The sequence below is a fragment of the Microtus oregoni genome, unplaced genomic scaffold, assembly GCF_018167655.1.
Source record: "Microtus oregoni isolate MIOR12 unplaced genomic scaffold, Mior012 000002F_ref0000024, whole genome shotgun sequence".
Classification (NCBI taxonomy): domain Eukaryota; kingdom Metazoa; phylum Chordata; class Mammalia; order Rodentia; family Cricetidae; genus Microtus; species Microtus oregoni.
This window is the reverse complement of record NW_024543061.1, coordinates 62,038,712-62,056,852: the sequence shown is the minus strand read 5'-3', so window position 1 is coordinate 62,056,852 and position 18,141 is coordinate 62,038,712. Positions and strand designations below refer to the sequence as shown.

Here is an 18,141-nt window from a genome sequence, read left to right as displayed (position 1 = left end):
GGGATTCTTAAATAGAGAACCGCCTAAGGCTGGCTTCCCTGCAGCATGAGGTGCTGGCTGCTGTCTTCACTTAGCCTCTTTTCACCCTTCAGAGCTGCAGCTCCGGCGTCAGCTGAGTTTCTCAGAGGACTCAGACCTGTCCAGCGATGACATCCTTGAGAGGTCTTCCCAGAAGTCCAAGCGAGAGGTAGGTGGGCCAAGTCCCTGAAGGACTTCAGAGAACTGGTGACAAAATGTCAATTTAGTCTCTGGTAGAGAAGCAGACCATTGGGGTGCAGAGCCAATGTCTTCTCTGGTCTCCTAGCAGATAGACATTGGAGTGCTGTGCCAGCCAACAGCAAATGCCACAGAGTGGTCTCTTGGGCCTTTGAAATAAGCAGCTGGGGATATTGCCTCAGTCTGAGGAAGTCAGGGTACTCTGTTGGTTAGGTGCCTGGCGTTACACTGTGAGCAGTGTCTTCCAGGGCCAGACAATGGGAGAAGAGCTGAGGTACTACTTGGGGTCATGCAAGTATGAACTGGGCACCAGGCATGGATGGGAGGTAGACCAGATGGCTTCCTCAGTAATCCCTAGGACTAGACCTGGCCAAGCTGACTGCCTGGTGTATTTGTTAAATAGAAGGATTTTTCTGTTTTAAGAACTGACCCTGAAGCACCACGGATTGAAAGCATTGGTGCTGGGTCATCCACTGGAGCATTAGCACCTACCAGTGGCCACCCCCTCACGTACCTTTTTGATGTGATTTCTCAAGACTTGGACTGTTATGCTGTCCCCTCTGTCAAGAGCCTTGAACTTTAGAGCAGCCAGGGCAAACTGAGGTAGCTCTGCACCCCATATGTGTCTGTTTGTTGAGATGGTATCGCCCTGTTACAGGTCCATCCTCCAGCCTGTCTCACTCCCTCTGGATTATTATCCAGCAGACTAGGAAAAGTCAGTTGATTGGTACTCATTCCCCTATCTGCATTTTCATCATCGCCTTCTGTTTTATCTCCCTGGACATGACGATACCTCATTCTCTACTCTTCTAGTCACCAAGAAGCACAGACATGTCTTCCTTCTCAGTCTCCTGCAACCAGGCCTCATTGCTTGCACCAGGAGTCTGAATGTAGTACCGGGAGTTGTGTGCTCTCCATGGGGGCTCAGTCCAACGTGTTGCTCCTGGGTATGCCCACTGAGGTCTTCCAGGCAGTGGCAGTGGGGCTGAACCAAGGATGGTGTTTGGGTGTGCACATGAGTTTCACAACTCATCCCAACACTGGGGGCAGATACTATCTTAGAGACCTGAAGGAACCTGGGCAGAAGAGATTGTGACCCAAAGTCCCCTTGGCCTCCATGATGAGTGTGCTCATGTTGAGACAGTATGTGTCACATTGGCCAGATCTTCCATCTCTGATTGCCACTGTGACATCTTGCCATAGTGGGGGTGTGCTGGATGCCCCACTGACTATGCCAAATCCATCATCTTGGTATAGGCCCCCAATGACCACAGGTATGAAGAGCCCAGGGGCTCATTACCATAGTTATGTGAACAAGTGAGCACCGCCATTCAGATTCCTAGAACAGCAATGCCTTGGACACCTTATGTACCAGGTGTGCTCCACAGGGACAAGGTCATTCTCTAGTGGGCACATAGGGAATGCTGAGGACAAGCAGGGCCTGGGCAGTGGCAAACATGGCTCTTAGGATGATGTTGCATCTCACTGAGTGAGGGCAGGGCACGGTAGTTCTGAAAATATGGAACCCACGGGGCATGGCGATTTCATGCAACCCTAGCACTCAGGAGGCCGAGGCAGGACTGCACAAATTCAAGACCAGTTTGGGCTACCTAGTGAGTTCTGGGCTGCCCAGAGATACATAGCAAGATCCCGTCTAATGAACAAAGGTAGGTGGGGGAACACATACAGAACCTACAGTGGAGAACAAGCCGGAGCAAAACAGCCATAAAATCGTAAGGACACTTTGGAACTGTCGGTCATTTGATGGTGAATGGCAAGCGTAATATGTATTTTTTTTAAATGTCATCCGTCATCAAACTGATGTCAAGTTCCTAGCAGGTGGCACTACGGTAATTATTGAGAAGCTGTGTCTCTTCTGAGGAGGAAATGCATGCCAAACTTCTAGGGCCTGGGTCTCTGGTGTCTAAAGACAGGTGTGTAAAGGTCACACCCTGACACTTGCTACAGTCCCACCATCGGGGAATTGAGGTGAAGGGTGTTCCAGCAACGTGGCTTCCTCCTTCAGTGTTTCTGGGTTTGAAATTCTTCACAATGAGAAGTGTCAGGATCGGGGAACCAAGAGTGAAAATTGGCTATCACTTGCCTGGAAAAGGAAGCCTCCAGCCACAGTGTATGTAGTATGTAGTGTGTAGAATGCAGTGGAAGCTGGTCCTCTTCTGTTTCACAGCCCCAGGCCCTGAGTCATGCGTGGGTGTGGTTTCCATACTGATGCACAAACACATAAAACCAAGACCTTGTTTTTCCTTAAATGTCTGTTATACAAAAATAAATTATTCAGGATTTGTATGTTTGTCTTCACCTGTGTGCAAGCACATGTATGTAACATGCATGTGAAAAGCTAGAGGGTAGCCTTGAGTGTCATTCCTCCAGTGTCTGTCGCCTTTTATGTGTGCATGTATGACAGAGGTCGCCATTTAGTCTAGACTGGATGTCTGTCTGTACAGACAGTCCTGAGAGATGGGATCCACCTGCCTCCACCTCCCCAGCTCTAAGATTACAAATACACTCCATCAAGCCGAGTTTTCGTTATTGTAGGGTTTATGGTTCAAACCCTACATTAAGGTCTTCATGCTTGCAAAACAAGTACATAACTAACAGATTGACATTCCCAGCCGAATCCAGCTTTCTCTAGCCACCCAAAGCCCTGCCAGCAAGAGATAACCTTGTCAGCCTCTCGTTAGCCTCTTTCCTTTGCTTCCCTCTGACTCGTAAGTGCTGCCTGGCCAGCTACTTCTCTGTCACTGAGGCTCACAGGGCCTGCCCAGCCCTCTACCAGCCCCGTGCCCTGCTGTGTACCCCTGCAGCAGCCAACTCGCCACACTCTCAGCCTCACTCTCCCCCGTTTACCCAAGTATGTCACTATTCACCTCCCTGTCGCTGCCACTGCCAAGTTGGTACCAGTCCCAGCAGTGGGTAAATTAATAAAAAGAGGCTGCTGTGGCTGCTGGCATTAGCGGCACCTGCAGACAGATACACGTGTCAGCAGCGCTCTTGAAGTGTGTCTGCACAGGCCACTGGGGACCTCAGCTGTACTTTTCCTGTTTAAACTGCCTTGTTCTGCATGAGGACTTCACTTCCACTCTGTGGGGGAGAGGATGCCTGTGCGCAGAGCTAAAAGCAGCAAATCCATTTCCCAGCTAGCATGCACATGACATCCTGTGTGGGTCCCCACTGTGCCACCCTCAGCGTCCCTCTGTTCTGCACACCAGCAAATTCCAATTGCCTGCATGCCTGGGTCCACGGGGGCCCTGTAGGTGCTTCATACGACCCATGAGAAGACCACAAAAGCAAAGGAGACTGGGCAAGAGCAGTGTATGAAGTGAAGAGGTTTCCATGGCTACCTGAACACTGGTACTTTCTCTGAGTCACAGTGGTTTATGCCACTTTGGTTCCCTTCGCTGGGTATAATTCTGAATTAGCAAGTTTGGCTAGTTCCAGGACAGCTGAGTCTCACACTGTGACCTGTCTGGCCCTGCTCGAGAACACTGCCAGGCTCAAGAACCTGTCGAAAGAGTGTGTAAGGGTCAGTGCCCATTTCCCGCCTGTAGCTGCCATTCTATGCTGAGTGTTCAATGGCAGGAACATGAAGGAAGGGGCGGTTATGGGTGAAGGGGGCCCAGTCACCACACCGTTCAACAAACTGGGGTTCAACAAGGAACAGACACAAGATTCAGGGTATGCTGCTTTGTAAATAGAAGAGTGAACCCCCGCTCTATTGAGCGGTGGAGTTTGATGAAACTCAGCTGATAGGGTCTGCGCCCCTGGGTTCCATCTTGTGCAGAATCGTGTGATTAAGTCTTGTGTTTGTTTAAGCCTCTAACTGATTTTGTTCCGTTTCTGTATTCCATTTTCATTTTTAATCATCATTATCATTACTGTTCTGTTTTGTTTTCCGTTGCCATCCCCTTAAAAGTCGATTTATGTACCACACGCCTTGGCATTCAGGAGAGCCTATTCATCAAAGGTAGTGTCTCATTCCCGCTGGCTGGTCCTCGTTGCATGCCTGTCTGTGATTAACCACTTGGACAGCCCTGCTGGGCCCTGCAGCCACGTCCTCACTAACTGTCATACGTGCATGCAGCTGTCACAGTCACAGAAAGAGGAGGAGACGGTCACTCTCCCCTTGGCTGGATTGCATGTCACCAAGGGTGGGGGCAGAGCTGCCCCTGTGGGTCTGGGTAGCCCAGCAAGGGGTGGTCACCACCTCCACTCTGAACCCTTAGGGCACTGGGATGCTGTGGCGATCCTTCTGCCCGTTCACTTGATCTACTGCTGTCATTTGAGCTCCTTGAGGAGAGCTGATGAGTCTGGACCCAGGTTGAATGGAGATATCTCCTACATCTCCTTCATGGTCAAAAAAGTCTCTTGGGGTTTTTGGTTTTGTTTTTTGTTTTTTGGGTTTTTTTTAGAGGAAATAAATAGGGTCTCACAAAAGAGGACAGTCCCCCACTTGGTGCTTTTCGGTGGCTGCCCAGAGCGTGTCCCATCACCGAATGCTTGGGAGTGTGGTGGCCCGTGTGTACAGGTGGCTAGCACATCCATCCGTATCAGCATGGGACTTGCCCAGTTGCCTCCTGCAAGCCCGCAGGCACCACCCCAGCTACCCTGCCAGGTCATTTCTACCCCTGCGTTCCACCACAGTGGTTGTCTCTGCACACCCAAGCAGTCGCCGCCACTGTCCCTTTCTCAGCCTCTGTTAGTCTGAGTTCACCAAGATATAAAATGGAGGCATGCATGCCGTCTCTCCTTCACAGGTTAGCTACTAAAACCGGTTATGACCCCTCCCGCCTAGAGGAAGGAATCTCAAAGAAGACGGAAGAAGAATCCTCACTTTCCAAACATTTTCTTTTTCCTGTATGCCTCAAAATATGAGGCCTAGGGAAACATTTTACTGTGGTTTTTGTTTTTTTATTTTGTTTTGTTTTGTTTTTTTAAACTACCACAATGCCTTAAAAAAAAAAAAAAACACAGACATGCTAGGTGGTGGTGGCACATGCCTTATGGTCCCAGCACTCAGGAGGCAGAGACAGGAGGTTCTTTGTGAGTTCAAGGCCAGCCTGGTCTACATCATGAATTCCAGGACAGCCAGGACTACACAGATAAATGCTGTCTTGGGGGGGGGGGGGGGGAAGATAAGCAAAAATAAACAAATAAAAAACCCAGACACGCTTTTGTGGCAGTTATGACCTCAGTGCCAAAGGAGTGTGTCTGTCTGAGTTTTACTCTTCTAACACTCACCCTCAATTAAACCTCTTGTCCCTGCCACAGAGGTAAATGTCTCACATTGAGGTCTCTGGCCTAGCCTCAGCAGAGGCGCCTGCGCCCGCCATGCCCAGCTGGCTGCCAGGCAGCAGCTCCCATGTAGGGGACAGTCCTCCTCGTACCCTCACCAGCTTGCCAGCCAGACAGCCTCCACCTGCACGCAGCTGGCTTAGGAGCCCTCTCTCGCCCTCTCTAGCCCAGAACCTACACAGAAGAGGAGCTGAGCGCCAAGCTGACGCGACGCGTGCAGAGGGCAGCTCGGAGACAGGCCAAGCAGGAGGAGCTGAAGCGGCTGCACCGAGCCCAGGTACACACTGGCAGTGGGACGCCGCGTGCAGGTGGGCGTGGAGTAGCATCTGTGCGCCCAGAGGGCCTCATCTACAGCCAGGAAGGTGAAGAAGCCAGGGCAGAAGCAGAGAGGGGCATTCATGGCTTCCAAGATGGCAACCTCCAAGTACTTGAGTTTCACGCTCTACAGAGGCCAGACTCTGTGGCACTCTCTACAAAACAAAAGATCCCTGCTTTGAGTTTTCTGAAAGCCTTGGTCTAGAGTGGATGTAGAGTCAGCAAGTTCACTTGTAACTGTAGTGTCAGGGGTCAGCTTGTGGTCCTGACCTCTGCTCTGGTGTCAGGGGTCAGCTTGTGGTCCTGACCTCTGCTCTGGTGTCAGGGGTCATTCTGTGGCCCTGATCTCTGCTCTGGTGTCAGGGGTCAGCTTGTGGCCCTGACCTCTGCTCGGAATAGTCTGGGATTTTATAGGGAAGCTCAGAAGGACCTCTGGTTGTCAGCCTCCATCCTCAAGCTGCACAGGCTAGTCCAATGGTTCTCAGCCTGGGGGTCATGACCTCTTCTTGGGGGTCATCTAAAACCATCAGAAAACAGGTATTTACATGATTCATGACAGTAGCAAAATTATAGTATATTATGACACAGTAACGAAAACAATTTTCGTTCGTGTGGTTGGGAGTCACCACAACATGAGGAACTGTATTAAGGGGTCGCAGCATTAGGAAGGTTGAGAACCACTGTCCTAGACTGTTCTAGACACTTCTTTACTAACTTATCGGGACAGGATGTCTAATTGCTCCACCCAGTGCTTTTACAGCCTCCTTGCTGTAAAGGTTCAATTAAGTCATTTTTCAATGCTTTTGAACTGTTCCAGGGAAAGATAATAAGCCCCAGGATCCAGCTGTGTGCAGCCAGCACAGCACACTGACTGTAATGCCCCGTTCAGAGTCTTAATAATGCTTATCTCTCTCCCACCTTGGGCCTGCAGCTTGATTTCCTCCTGGAAGCTAGAGGTAAGAAAAGTCTGGAAGCTTATGTTCTGTTTTTCGATAGATCATCCAACGGCAGCTGGAGCAAGTGGAGGAGAAGCAGAGGCAGCTGGAGGAGAGGGGAGTCGCGGTGGAGAAGGCCCTGCGAGGCGAAGCAGGTACTGTCCGCCTCCTCTATGAGGGGCTTCTTCTCAAGGAGAGAGCCCTTCTTTCTTCCTGAGGTGGGCGGCACCTCTTCTGAAATTCAGCTCCTTCTCTATCAGGGTTTTCTGAGTCCTTGGCATCGTCAAGGTCTGGTGTTTACCATGTTCGGGCAGCCCAGACACCCAGGCCCGCTCCCTGGCCCGTTCCTCAGCTTGCTGTTGCCATGCAAAACAAAATCCTGGGCCCTGTCACCTGTTGGTGGCACGCCCTGACCTTTCTCTTCCTCTCCCTACCATATTATCTAAAAGAAAATATCAGGGAATGAGGGAGATTGTCCCACAAGGAACCATCACAGAACTGCACTGAACAGGCCTCAGCCTGCTCTCCCAAGTGCTCCTCCTATCCTCAGTTCCCTGGGCTCCCTCTAGCCTGAGCTGCACAGCCACAGAGCCTGCCTCCTCTCCCGTGTGGGGCTTCTGGCTGCCCCTGCACTCTGGTTTCCCTGGGTGAGCTCAGGCTTGTGTCCACCAAAGGCTGGTCACTAGGAGCAGTCTCGGACAGGCTTGTGCTTGTGATAAGCTCTTGCAGCATGGAAAGCTGTTACAACGGCCATGTGGTCAGAACCTGCCGGGCTTGATACAGGTGGGTACACAGAAGATGAGGTAGCTGATCCATCTCTGGGTTCAAGGTCAGCCCAGCTTCAGGCATGGAATGATTGATCTCTGCTTCCTTAAGATCCAGGCCTGGAAGGGGGCCCTATTCTCTCTGCAGGTGGCCACTGGCCTCTGGATCTAGCACTCATGATGGAAAGCTACAAAGAAGGAAGGGACAGGGCCTCTTATTTTTCCTTCTAGACACAGGAAAGCTCGTACACCTCCTGGGCAGGCAAGCCAAAAGAACTAGTAGGTCAGACAGGGCCAGCCATTGCCTTGTGGGCTTTCTGAACACTGGCCAGTGGTCTAGCCTCGAGGTGTGGGCCTGAATCCAATTTTGCAAGTGGAGTTCCCAGTAGAGAGTCGGGGCAGGCACAGACACAACCCTTCCTTCAGATGACCCTCAGGTGAAGACGAGTATCAGCTAAGAGGAGTAATGACCCTCAGGTGAAGGTGTGTCCTGAGAGAGAAGGATGAGTTTGTGCCTCACCTAACACTAGACCTAACTCTTGGAGCCCATGCTTCTAAAGGGAGTCCAAAAGCCTGAGTCACTTTGTATCCAGCAAGATAAGAAGCCTGGGAACAACCGGACAAGGGACACTGGCTCCCGAACCAAGCAGTGAAGAAAAGATTCACCCACATATTTTCTTGGCTTCCCAGTGAGCTTGTGCCCCATCCCCAGCCTTCAGGCCTGCCCCTGCCCCACTTCCTCTGACTGATCTCCTCAGTGCAGCCCGAGCCATGGTGCAGGTTAGCCCTCCTGGAGATCCCGGGCTACACAACTGTAAAGGCCTGTCCCCTCCGCTACTATCTCCGTGCACAAAAGGCCAAAAGGGAACCTGCAGTGTTTCTCCAGCTGACTTCAGCTAAGGGACAGCTACGTCCCACAGCAGTAGCTGGCATTGCTGTCTAGTGCATGAGCTCATGTCATAGACTTTGCCAAAAGCGCTCTGTCTCTCCCGCCCACGAGGTTCAGAGGCTCAAGGAGATAGCCATTTGTTGATGGTTTCTGGAAAGTGCTTAAGGTTTCATGCAGCTGGAGTTTGTTTCTGTACTTCATCAGTTCTGTAAAAGGCATATCACTCCAGTTGTTACCAGTGAGCCAGAAAATGATACCGTGATAAATTGATGGCGAGACCCAAGTGATGGTTCAGCACGTAAGATCACATACTGTGCCTACAGAGGACCAGAGTTCGGGTTCCAGCATCTACATCAGGCAGCTCACAATAGTCCGTAACTCCAGCTCCAGGGCAGCTGTCTCCCTTTTCTGGACTCCACAGACATCACATATACATGCACACACATACACCACACACACACACCCTGATTTTCTCCTAATTTAGTGGTTTTCAACTCGCTTTGGCAGGAGAGCCCATTGTACACAATTGCTAGTTGAGGCCTAAAATCCAAAAGAATTATTCTAAATGTTTATTAGAAATTGAAAAACCACTCACACACAAACTGGAAAGTGCATGACCCAGAGAGAGCTGCAGACATTCGAAAGCCTCATTGCCTGAGCACCGCTCTGAGGGCCTCCCAGCAGGGACATGTGGTTGCTCTAAATGGGAGCCTTTTCTCTTCAGCAGCTCACCAGGGACTCTCCAGGTGTCTGCACATATGACAGATGCTCACAGATACACCAGCTGACCCAAGTATAGGGGCTGGAGAGATGGCCAGTACTTGGTGGCCTTGCAGGGGACCTGGATTTTGTTTCCAGCACCCATGACTACTCACAACCATCTGTAACTTCAGTTCCAGGGGATCCAATACCTTTTGCAGATACCAGGCGTGCATGTGGTGCAAATACATGCAGGCCAAACACCCATACACATAAAATAAAAATAAACCCTTAAAAATTATAACCAAGAAGCTTCCAAATATAAAGAGAAATCCCAAATATACTACTCTATCCTGGCATGATACGTGAGCCATCTGAAGGACTGTACCAACAGTGGGCTCTGAAGTCAACTCTCCTAAGCCACACCCTTCTCGAGGATCCCTGGACAGTGTCACATGATCTCTGTCATTGCCAGCAGGACTTGAATTAACATCTTACTAATGTATTTGTGAGAAGTTCAAAATTCTTAGACGTGAAGCAGAAGAAGCTTGGACTTGAGAGTCCCTCAAAAGCAGGCTCCCTGGAGGTGTCCAGTGTGTCAACAGTTGGCACGTGAAGCCCTTGAACATGGTGGACATTATGTCCTTCAAAGGTTAGAAGTCACTGTGGACAAGTATCTGGGAGACCCCATGGTACCTCTCTTGAAGAGCCCTAGGCTTCAGCAGAAGTTTGATAGCCTTGTTCCAGTCCAGCCCCTGACTATAATAGGCAGATCTTTGCACAGCCCCCTGGACCGGAAGGTGAGACTGTCTCTGAAGGTGCACATGACGCATCTGTATTTCTAAGTACATTCTTTTCCTTTTCTTATACTTAACACTTCCTTCCTGGGGCTGGACTGGTATCAGTTCCCAGTGACCTTGTCCCTTCCTGGCAGAGAGCGTCTTAGAGACTGGGTGTGCACAGTGGCGGTACCTTTCTCTCGTCTCAGGCCGTTCATTCCACTTGGCCTTCTCATGTACCTGGAACGCAACAGCTTCTAGCAGCACAACTCCACTTCCTCCCTGAGCTGTACAAACTGGTCATAGCCTGCCATCCTGTCTCATGTGGTAGTTTCAAGCCTCCATTGGTGTCAAAGGGGTCACTCTCTGTTAGCCAAAATGCCCTTCATAGGAGAGATCTGGCCTGAGGTGCCGTCAGATAACCTGTATTTGTCAAAGACTTCCAAATATACAGGCTGTGCGGATTAGCTCCATAGCCCTGGAGACTAGGGCGAGGCTGAGACTTGTGGCCTTCTTGTCCCGGAATCTGCAGGGAGCCTCTCTGTTTCTAGAACTCTGACTCAAGCATAGAGCCACTGGACTGGCCTTGAACATGAGCCAGGAAGCCACTGGAGGACACTCAGCTTTCCAACATATCCATCCTTGAAAGAAAAGGTTGTGGTTGCCTGGGTCAGCATCCAGATGGTGAGGTGGCAGACATTTTGGTGCACTTTGGGCTTCTTTATGATTCTGGGCCCTAAAAACTGCTAGCTCAGGACCTACTTGCTGCCAGCCCCCCCCCCTGCTCCATAGGCGCGTTAAGACAGCACACTGCTGGACAGGATGGCCTGTGGCCAGCAGCCTCGGAGCAGATAGGGTTGAAATTCTGCCAGTGTCCCAGCTCGTTTCTTATCTTGAAAGAGAAGGCTCTCCGAAGATGGGGGACCTAAACCTCAGAAGACAAGGGACCTTCATCTCAAGCCCATTCGGCGAAGGAGCACATGCTTGCCACTTATGGGAGCACTTGCAAGTTCCTTGGTTTCCGGACCTTTCTTTTTTCTTTTATCCCCCCCACCCCCCTTAACGTTCACATCCTGAAAACCTTATCTTGGAGCCTTTACTATTCAGAAACTAAGTAAGAGAAGACCCCTGGTCTGCCCCTAAACTGTTTTAAATCTTGGGTAAGGTCGCCTTCCGGCAGGGTTGGAGTTCCTAGCAAAGCCAAGTCCCATCCTTGATGAGTCGTGTTGCGAACAGAAATCTCCCTGACGTTGACTGGCCTCTCCATCCGTAGTGGTGTTTGGTTCATGCCTCCCCTCCCCCAATGCCCCGAGCTGCAGAGATGGCCTGTGTGTGTGCATGCCTCGCTTTACAGACATGCACGCTTTCCAGCTGCTCCACTGGGCTCCCTCATGATATTTCTGCCTGTTTTAATGTGCCGTGCGTTTGATAGCCGTTGGGTCGGGGTGGCAGCAGGGTCGTCTTACCCAATAACTCTGTCTTCACCACTTCCTTGTAGACTATTGGGGAGAGTCTTATTACAGTGGCCTCATCGACTTGCACCTGGGTGGTATGTATGGCCTCGCCTACTGCTGGCACTAACCCCGAGACGCCCTTCCCTCTTGTTCTCCATCCCAGTCCCTGCTCACAGCCGTGAGGAGAAACCAACCTGATAACCAAATGGCAAAGCACAAACCCTTTTCCAGGCTCAGTGTCAGAACGCTTGCCGAGTGTGCACCAAAGCCCTGGGCTCCATCCCCAGCGCCACCAAAAAGCAGCAGCTGTCAGGTCCTTTCCTCCGTATGTGCCACACGGGAAGATTTAAGATAGCTCCTGCTGTTGGAGGTTTTACTACATTCCTCTTTAAAGGAAAACCTACCCCCACCCGGCTCCACCCACCCCGCATCTGCATCCCGGTCCCTTTCATGGTCTGCTGTTGGGCAGCAATTTGTTCACACTCACATCCAGACTTGCATCCTCCATCTCCACCCTTACCGCGTGTCAGTTTCACATCCACTAAGATGCTCACCGGCAGCAGCGCTCCCGATGCAAGTGTGAGCTGGGGGCCGATCTTAGCGGTCGAGCCCTTGCCTGGCGTGCCTAGGATTCCATCCCCAGCACCGAAGGATAAAAGATGTGTTGAACTCAGCTTCCATCGGTTTCCTTTGGAATGTGTCGCATAGTCCCTAGAGCAGGAGGAAGGCTTCATGTGCTGTCTCTGCTCAGATTCACAAGACTTAGCACGAAGTTAAGTCCACAGTGTCCATCACCATGGCCCAGGACTCACTTCTCAATGATCCATGGATCATTTAGGGCTTAGTAGACCCGCAGATGCCCCGACCCGCAGCCCACACCGTCTTGAGTCAGAAGCTCCACAGAGGAGGCCTGGGTGTCTAGTCTTACAGACTTCCCAGTTGGTTCTGATCCCTCTAAAGCAGGGGAACCCTGGCCATGTGGGACTGAATGTTTGTTGTTGTCCTGAACAGAGAATAGCCAGTCTGTATCTTGCTCCTAGACTCTGAGCTGGTTCCTCCTGGAAGGCTGCCATGTTTCAAGATGAGCGGGTGTCCAGCCACTGGTTGTCTAGTGTAGCGGGGCAGCGGCAGCTCTCCTCTTCTTGATTAGGTACTCTGATCTCTTCACCTGCCCTTGGGGGGTCCATGCCTCCTGAAAACAGACTTCCCCACCCTTCCCCATGAGAAAGACACTTCCTGGCCCACTCATTTAAAAGCCATAGTCTGCTCCAAAGCTGCAGAGAGACCCTGTCTCAAAAAAACAACAACAAAAAGAATAAAAGCCGTAGCCAGCAAAATGGCTTATCGGTTGTGGATGTTTGCTTCCAAGTCTGAAAACCTGGGCTCAGTTCCCAAGACCCGAGGTACAGAAGAACCAGCTCTCACAAGTTGTCCTCTGGCGTCCAACACTGGCCATGACACACGTCCTCCAGCAATGCACGCAAAAAAAAGACTTTTTTTAAAGTCAGGTCAAGCTAGATATAGTGGCAAACACCTTTAATTCCAGCACTTGGATGGCAGAGACAGATGGATCTCTTTAATTTTGATACCAGCCTGGTCTACCTAGCAAGTTCCAGGCCAGCCAGGGCTACCTAGTGAAATTCTGTCTATAAATAAATAAATAAAGCCAAGCCATTAACACACACCTTTAATCCCAGCACTCAGGAGGCTGAGGCAGGTGGATCTCTATGAGTTAAAAGCCAGCCTTGTCTACATGGTGAATTCCAAGCCAGCCATAGCTACATAGTGAGACCTTGTGTGCTTGCAATCTTAGCACTAGAGAGCCTAAGGCAGGAGGATTGACATGAGTTTGAAATCAACCTAATCTAATGTGAGACTGTCTAAAAAAAATAAATCCACAAAACTAGAATAAATAGAAATAAAAACCAGAGCTAGGAGATGAATCGGTCGTCTCCTAAGTGCCCGTTGTGCAAGCGTGAGGACTTGAGTTCCAGTCCTCAGTACCCACGTTAAGGAAAAAAAAGCCAGGCATGGTGATGTGCCCTTGTGATCCTAGTGCCGGAGAGGCAGACACAGGAGGACTCCTGCAGCTTGCTGTCCAGCTAGTCTGAGCTCCAGGCTCAGTAGCAGACCCCGTCTCAGAAAATCGAGCAGAGGGCTGGTAGCCTGAGGAGCTGGGCCTCTGGAACTCACATGGTCGTGAGAACCAATGCCTGCAGGCTGTCTGCTTTTGCAGCGGCATGGTCATCCCACCCTCGCACAATAAATTAGTGAATTAATATGATAATAATGGATTGCAGAGATGGCACAGTGGTTAAGAGAACTTGCTTCTCATCCAGAGGACCCGAGTTCAATTCCCAGCTTCCATCTAAGGCAGCTCACAACCACCTGCAGCTCCACCTGCAGGGGATCCAACACCCTCTTCTGGCCTCCATGGGCACCTGTGTACATATGCCCAAACAGGCACACATACAGATTTTTTTTTAAAGTAAATAAATTTTTAAAAGGAAAAATAAATGTAATTAATAAAAAACATTTAAATGATAGGGTATGCTATTTAGGAAAACAGCTCCCGTCAGCCTCTTGCTTCCATACTCCCGCATTCGCGTATGCATACACAACACACACAAGTAGATAAAATAAACGTCAGGCCTAGGGGTGTACATGTGTGCACATATGCACCATATACACAAACGTGCGTCAAAGGAATCCAAAGCCAGGCAGAGCACTTGCCCAGCATGCGCCCAGAAGCTCAGTACCTTCCCTGGTCAGTAGGTCAGACCCTTGGCTCCTGCGTGGGTGGCATGTGTCAGCCTCTGCTCTCTTTGTCCCTAGTCTTAGGCTTCCAGGGGTCCACGTGGCCACGGACCCCTTTCAGTGTCTCCAGGTTCTAGAGTGTTGTGGGGGGGCTCCCACCCATGGCCATTGATTCTGAAAAAGGGCTGATGCTTGCACCCCAGTTAACAGACCCCGTCTTGTCTAACGCCCTGTCTCCCTTCCTTGCCTACTCCTAACAGTTCCCTGTGGAATGTTCATGTCGTTCCTGAGATCTTCCCTGTATGTGAAAAGATAATTTACGTTCAGGACATTGTGGGGGGAGTGGCCCAGACCCACTTCTTGCCACGTAACCCAGCCCTCCTGCTTGAGATACTGGCTTTTGCAGCATAGACTATCTGTGTGTGTCTTGAATGTTGTCCGTAACCCACTGCTCAGGTAAGGAAATGCAGTGGAATGTTTTCTGTGACCCCAGACCGCAAACTCTAACCTTGGATTTAGTATGCCAGGGGATTCTGGGACAATTTGTCTTTGTGGTTTTAAGACCCCTCTCCCCCAGTCAGACACCATGCTGCTTCTGCCCCCCACCCCAGAACCTCATTGCTTCCCTCTGCCAGCCACTCTGATTTGCCCGTGGTAGCGGTGCCATGTGGGTTCTGCTCGCATGTAGGCAGACACTTCTGCCCGATGCAGGAAGATGCAGTCCTCTCAGAAGAGGGGCACTTGTGTATGCCAGGAACCCACATGGTAGAGAGGAGCAACACCTGCCCTCTCCAGAGAGAAAGACATAAATGCCACCGTGAAGTCTGCTCAGAGTCTGCTGGGCTTTTCCCTTCGCACACACAGTTTAATATTCATTATTTGAGAAGTGCCTGCTCTTTTGAAATCTGGATCTTGAAGTAGATAGAGAAACTGGCTGGTCCTTTACTCCTGCTTCCCTAAAAGGCCACCCAGAAATGCTGTATATGGCCCATGATTTCAATCTTACTGGGAAGCGCTTCAAGCAGTCTTGGAGTGTTGGGAACTCCATCCCTCGCCTGAGATGTCCAGACTCCTGATTCCTGCTTTATGCGGGGCCTGCTCACCACGGTGCCTCAGTGGGGTTCCCATAGCTCTTAGCCTGCCTCGTGTAGGCTTGAGACCCACATTAAAGTCTCTTTGCCAGGCACGCCTGTTATCCCAGCGCTCAAAAGGCAGAGCTGGGACAATTGCAAATCAAAGCCTCATCTGGACAGAAAAGCCCTTTTGGGGTTGAGGATATGGCTCAGGGGCCCAGAGTTCAATGCACAATGCCAAATGAAAAAGAAAAGGTCTCTTATAGCCAAAAAGGTATAGCAATTTACTTCCTTGACATGCTGGACCATGTAATTGGAAAGAAATCATTAAAATGGTAGCAAGTGACCCTTGAACCAGAGAGAAAGGGTTCCCACATCATAGCCCTCTCTGTCTTCCCCGGACATGTAACAGGCACAGCTCAGCCCAGCGAGTCTTATTGCACTAGAGCAAGGTGACTGGAAATCTAGAGACAACCAAGTGTTCTGAAAAGCATAGATTAAAAATACACATAAGCCGTCTGTGGTGGTACACGTCTTTAATCCTAGCACTTAGTGGGGCAGAGGCAGACGGATCTCCTTGAGTTCAAGACCAGCCTGGTCTACCAGTAAAATCCTGTCTCGAAAAACCAAAAACATGTGTAACTTCTAATTTTACAACTCTTACTTTACAGTCTGTCTCTGAGTGGAATAAAAGGCTTAAAAATACAGTGTGATGGGGCTGGAGAGATGGCTCAGGGGTTAAGAGCACTGGCTGCTCTACCACAGGTCCTGAGTTCAATTCCCAGCAACCACATCGTGGCTCACAACCATCTGTAATGAGTTCTGGAGCCCTCTTCTGGTGTGCAGGCAGAACACTGTATACATAATAAATAAATCTTTAAAAGAAAGAAAAAGAAATGTAACGTGAGGACTGGGAAGGGATCCCATGATCACCAGTGAGTTGGAGAGAGGCCTGCAAGGCCTGTTGGTCCCCTCCTAAGTGACTTTCTTCCATTGATTTCCTTTTGTTGGGCGTTGATAGGTTTCTGCCTTTCTGGTCAAGCTGAACATTTAGCCTGGCTCTGTTTTTACATGAGTGTGTGTGTGTGTGTGTGTGTGTGTGTGTGTATACACAAACTCAGGTGCCCGCTCACATCCACGTGCATCTCACGTCTCACGTGTGTTTATCCTGTCTCCCCAGCAGTTCTCCCGTCTACAGATTCATCCTGTGTTGAGCCCTTTAGTACAGCGCATCTCCTGGCTTGGTCACATGCGTGTGCCCTGTGCCTGCTAGCCAGCAGCCTCCCCCTATCTGGTGCTTACACGCTGAAGCATTGCGTCAGCCACCTGGATCCCCATGCGGGGCCTTGGTGCTTGTAATTGCGGTGGTTGGGGATGACCCCAGCTTGCTGTGCAAGCCTGGCCTATGATGTATCGGAAGGCATTGGTGCTGATCAAGTAGACTTGAGGTTGGGGAGAAAGAACAGTTGAGCATACTCTCAATCAACAAAGATTTTGCCAATTTTATGTAAGACAGAACTGAATATAAACAAGAACACCTTCAGAGGTCACCAGAAGTGTCTTGTGGTACATAGAGGCTTCCCAGCAGCATAACTGGGAAGGTGTGGAGCCCACATCCATCCTGCAGAAGACCATGATTGACATTCACAGACTAGTTATTTAGACTCCGCACTCTCTCTCACGTGGACAGCACTCCGCTCATAAAACGTCCCTTTTTCTCACAGTATCTCTGGACAGTATGGAGCGGGTGTGTCTGAAATGTGACAGGCTAGGACGTCTGGGGTCTGGCTGTCGAGGACTCCCCAGTTTGAAGCCTTTGTCTTGGGCACAGGAGCCTAAGGGGTGCCTGAGACGGATACAGACGTGAGAGAGACCTGCTCCCTGCCAATTTTTTCTCATCTCAAATCAGCTCCCTGGTGATCCCTTTCTTTTTGTCCAGGAGTCCGTGAATCTGGCCCGTCCACTTGCTTTCTTCTTGTGACTGCTGTCCTCTTTTTTGTCCAATCAGAAATGCTTCCCTGTTAATGTTTTGGTGGGGGGTGCACATCTTTAATCCCAACATTCAGGAGGCAGAGGCAGGTGTCTCTCTGAGATCAAGGCCAGTCGACGGTCTACGTAGTGAGTTCTAGGACAGCCAGAGCTGCACTCAGAGAAACCCTCTCTCTCAAAAAAAGAAAGAAAGAAAGAAAGAGAGAGAGAGAGAGATGCTTTCCTGCTTAAGACTTTAAAGAAAACAGGGCTAAACTAAACAGTGGCCAGCACAGTGCTAGGCACAGGAGGGTACTTAATAGACATTTCTTTGCAGTTTTGTTTGTTTTGAGATAAGTTCTCGTGTAGCCCAGGCTGGCCTCAAGCTCACCTTGTAGTCAAGGATGACCTAATTTTTGATCCTCCTGCCTGCTCCTCCCAGGTGTTGGGTTACTGCAAACACCACCACGTGCAGGGAGTGATTTCTCCCATAAATTAGTCTCACCTCGTCCTTAAAACAAGCCCACGGTCCTTTTAGGTATTTCTAGTTCCTTCCGGTATTAGCAACTTTGTAGAAGGGAAGTTCAGTGGAACCAGGCAGAACTGAATGGCTAGATTGGAAATGGGGAACCTCAAGCCGTCTCTCCTTACAACCCATGCTGTCCCCGAGGGGTCTGAGCAGTGAACAGAACAGGTCTGTGTCTCAGCCTCCCTGGTTAGCACTTCCTTTCACAGAAAGGGAAAATTAACCCCTTCTCTGCCTCAGCCTTGCAGTTAAGGCTCTTAGTATTTTGAACAATAAAGAAGACTGAGGTGTGTTTTATCGAAGTTTCATTGAGCACCTAAGCTCAGGGTCTTGCAGACCTGAATAGTAGAACACTTGCCTAGCATGCTTGAGGCCCTGGGTTCCTCCCCAGCACCCCAGAGAAAGGCAGGGAGGAGAGAAGAGATCCCGCAAACCAAAACGTTTGTTTCCATA

At 50.2% G+C, this 18,141-nt stretch overlaps 1 protein-coding gene across 13 annotated transcripts in view; it reads left to right on the top strand.

Annotated features, from left to right (window-relative positions):
* The window catches only part of Mical3 (microtubule associated monooxygenase, calponin and LIM domain containing 3), a 182,968-nt gene that overhangs the window by 155,752 nt on the left and 9,075 nt on the right, over positions 1–18,141 (top strand). For 9 of the 13 annotated variants that reach the window (XM_041640924.1, XM_041640910.1, XM_041640867.1 and 6 more), the window contains 4 exons: positions 93–187; positions 4,151–4,201; positions 5,696–5,806; positions 6,841–6,934. In XM_041640924.1, the coding sequence (XP_041496858.1) occupies positions 93–187; positions 4,151–4,201; positions 5,696–5,806; positions 6,841–6,934 (351 nt within the window). Of the gene's footprint in view, positions 1–92; positions 188–4,150; positions 4,202–5,695; positions 5,807–6,840; positions 6,935–11,408; positions 11,460–18,141 lie in introns of all 13 variants that reach the window. The other 4 variants (XM_041640938.1, XM_041640931.1, XM_041640884.1 and 1 more) reach the window with 2 other exon arrangements.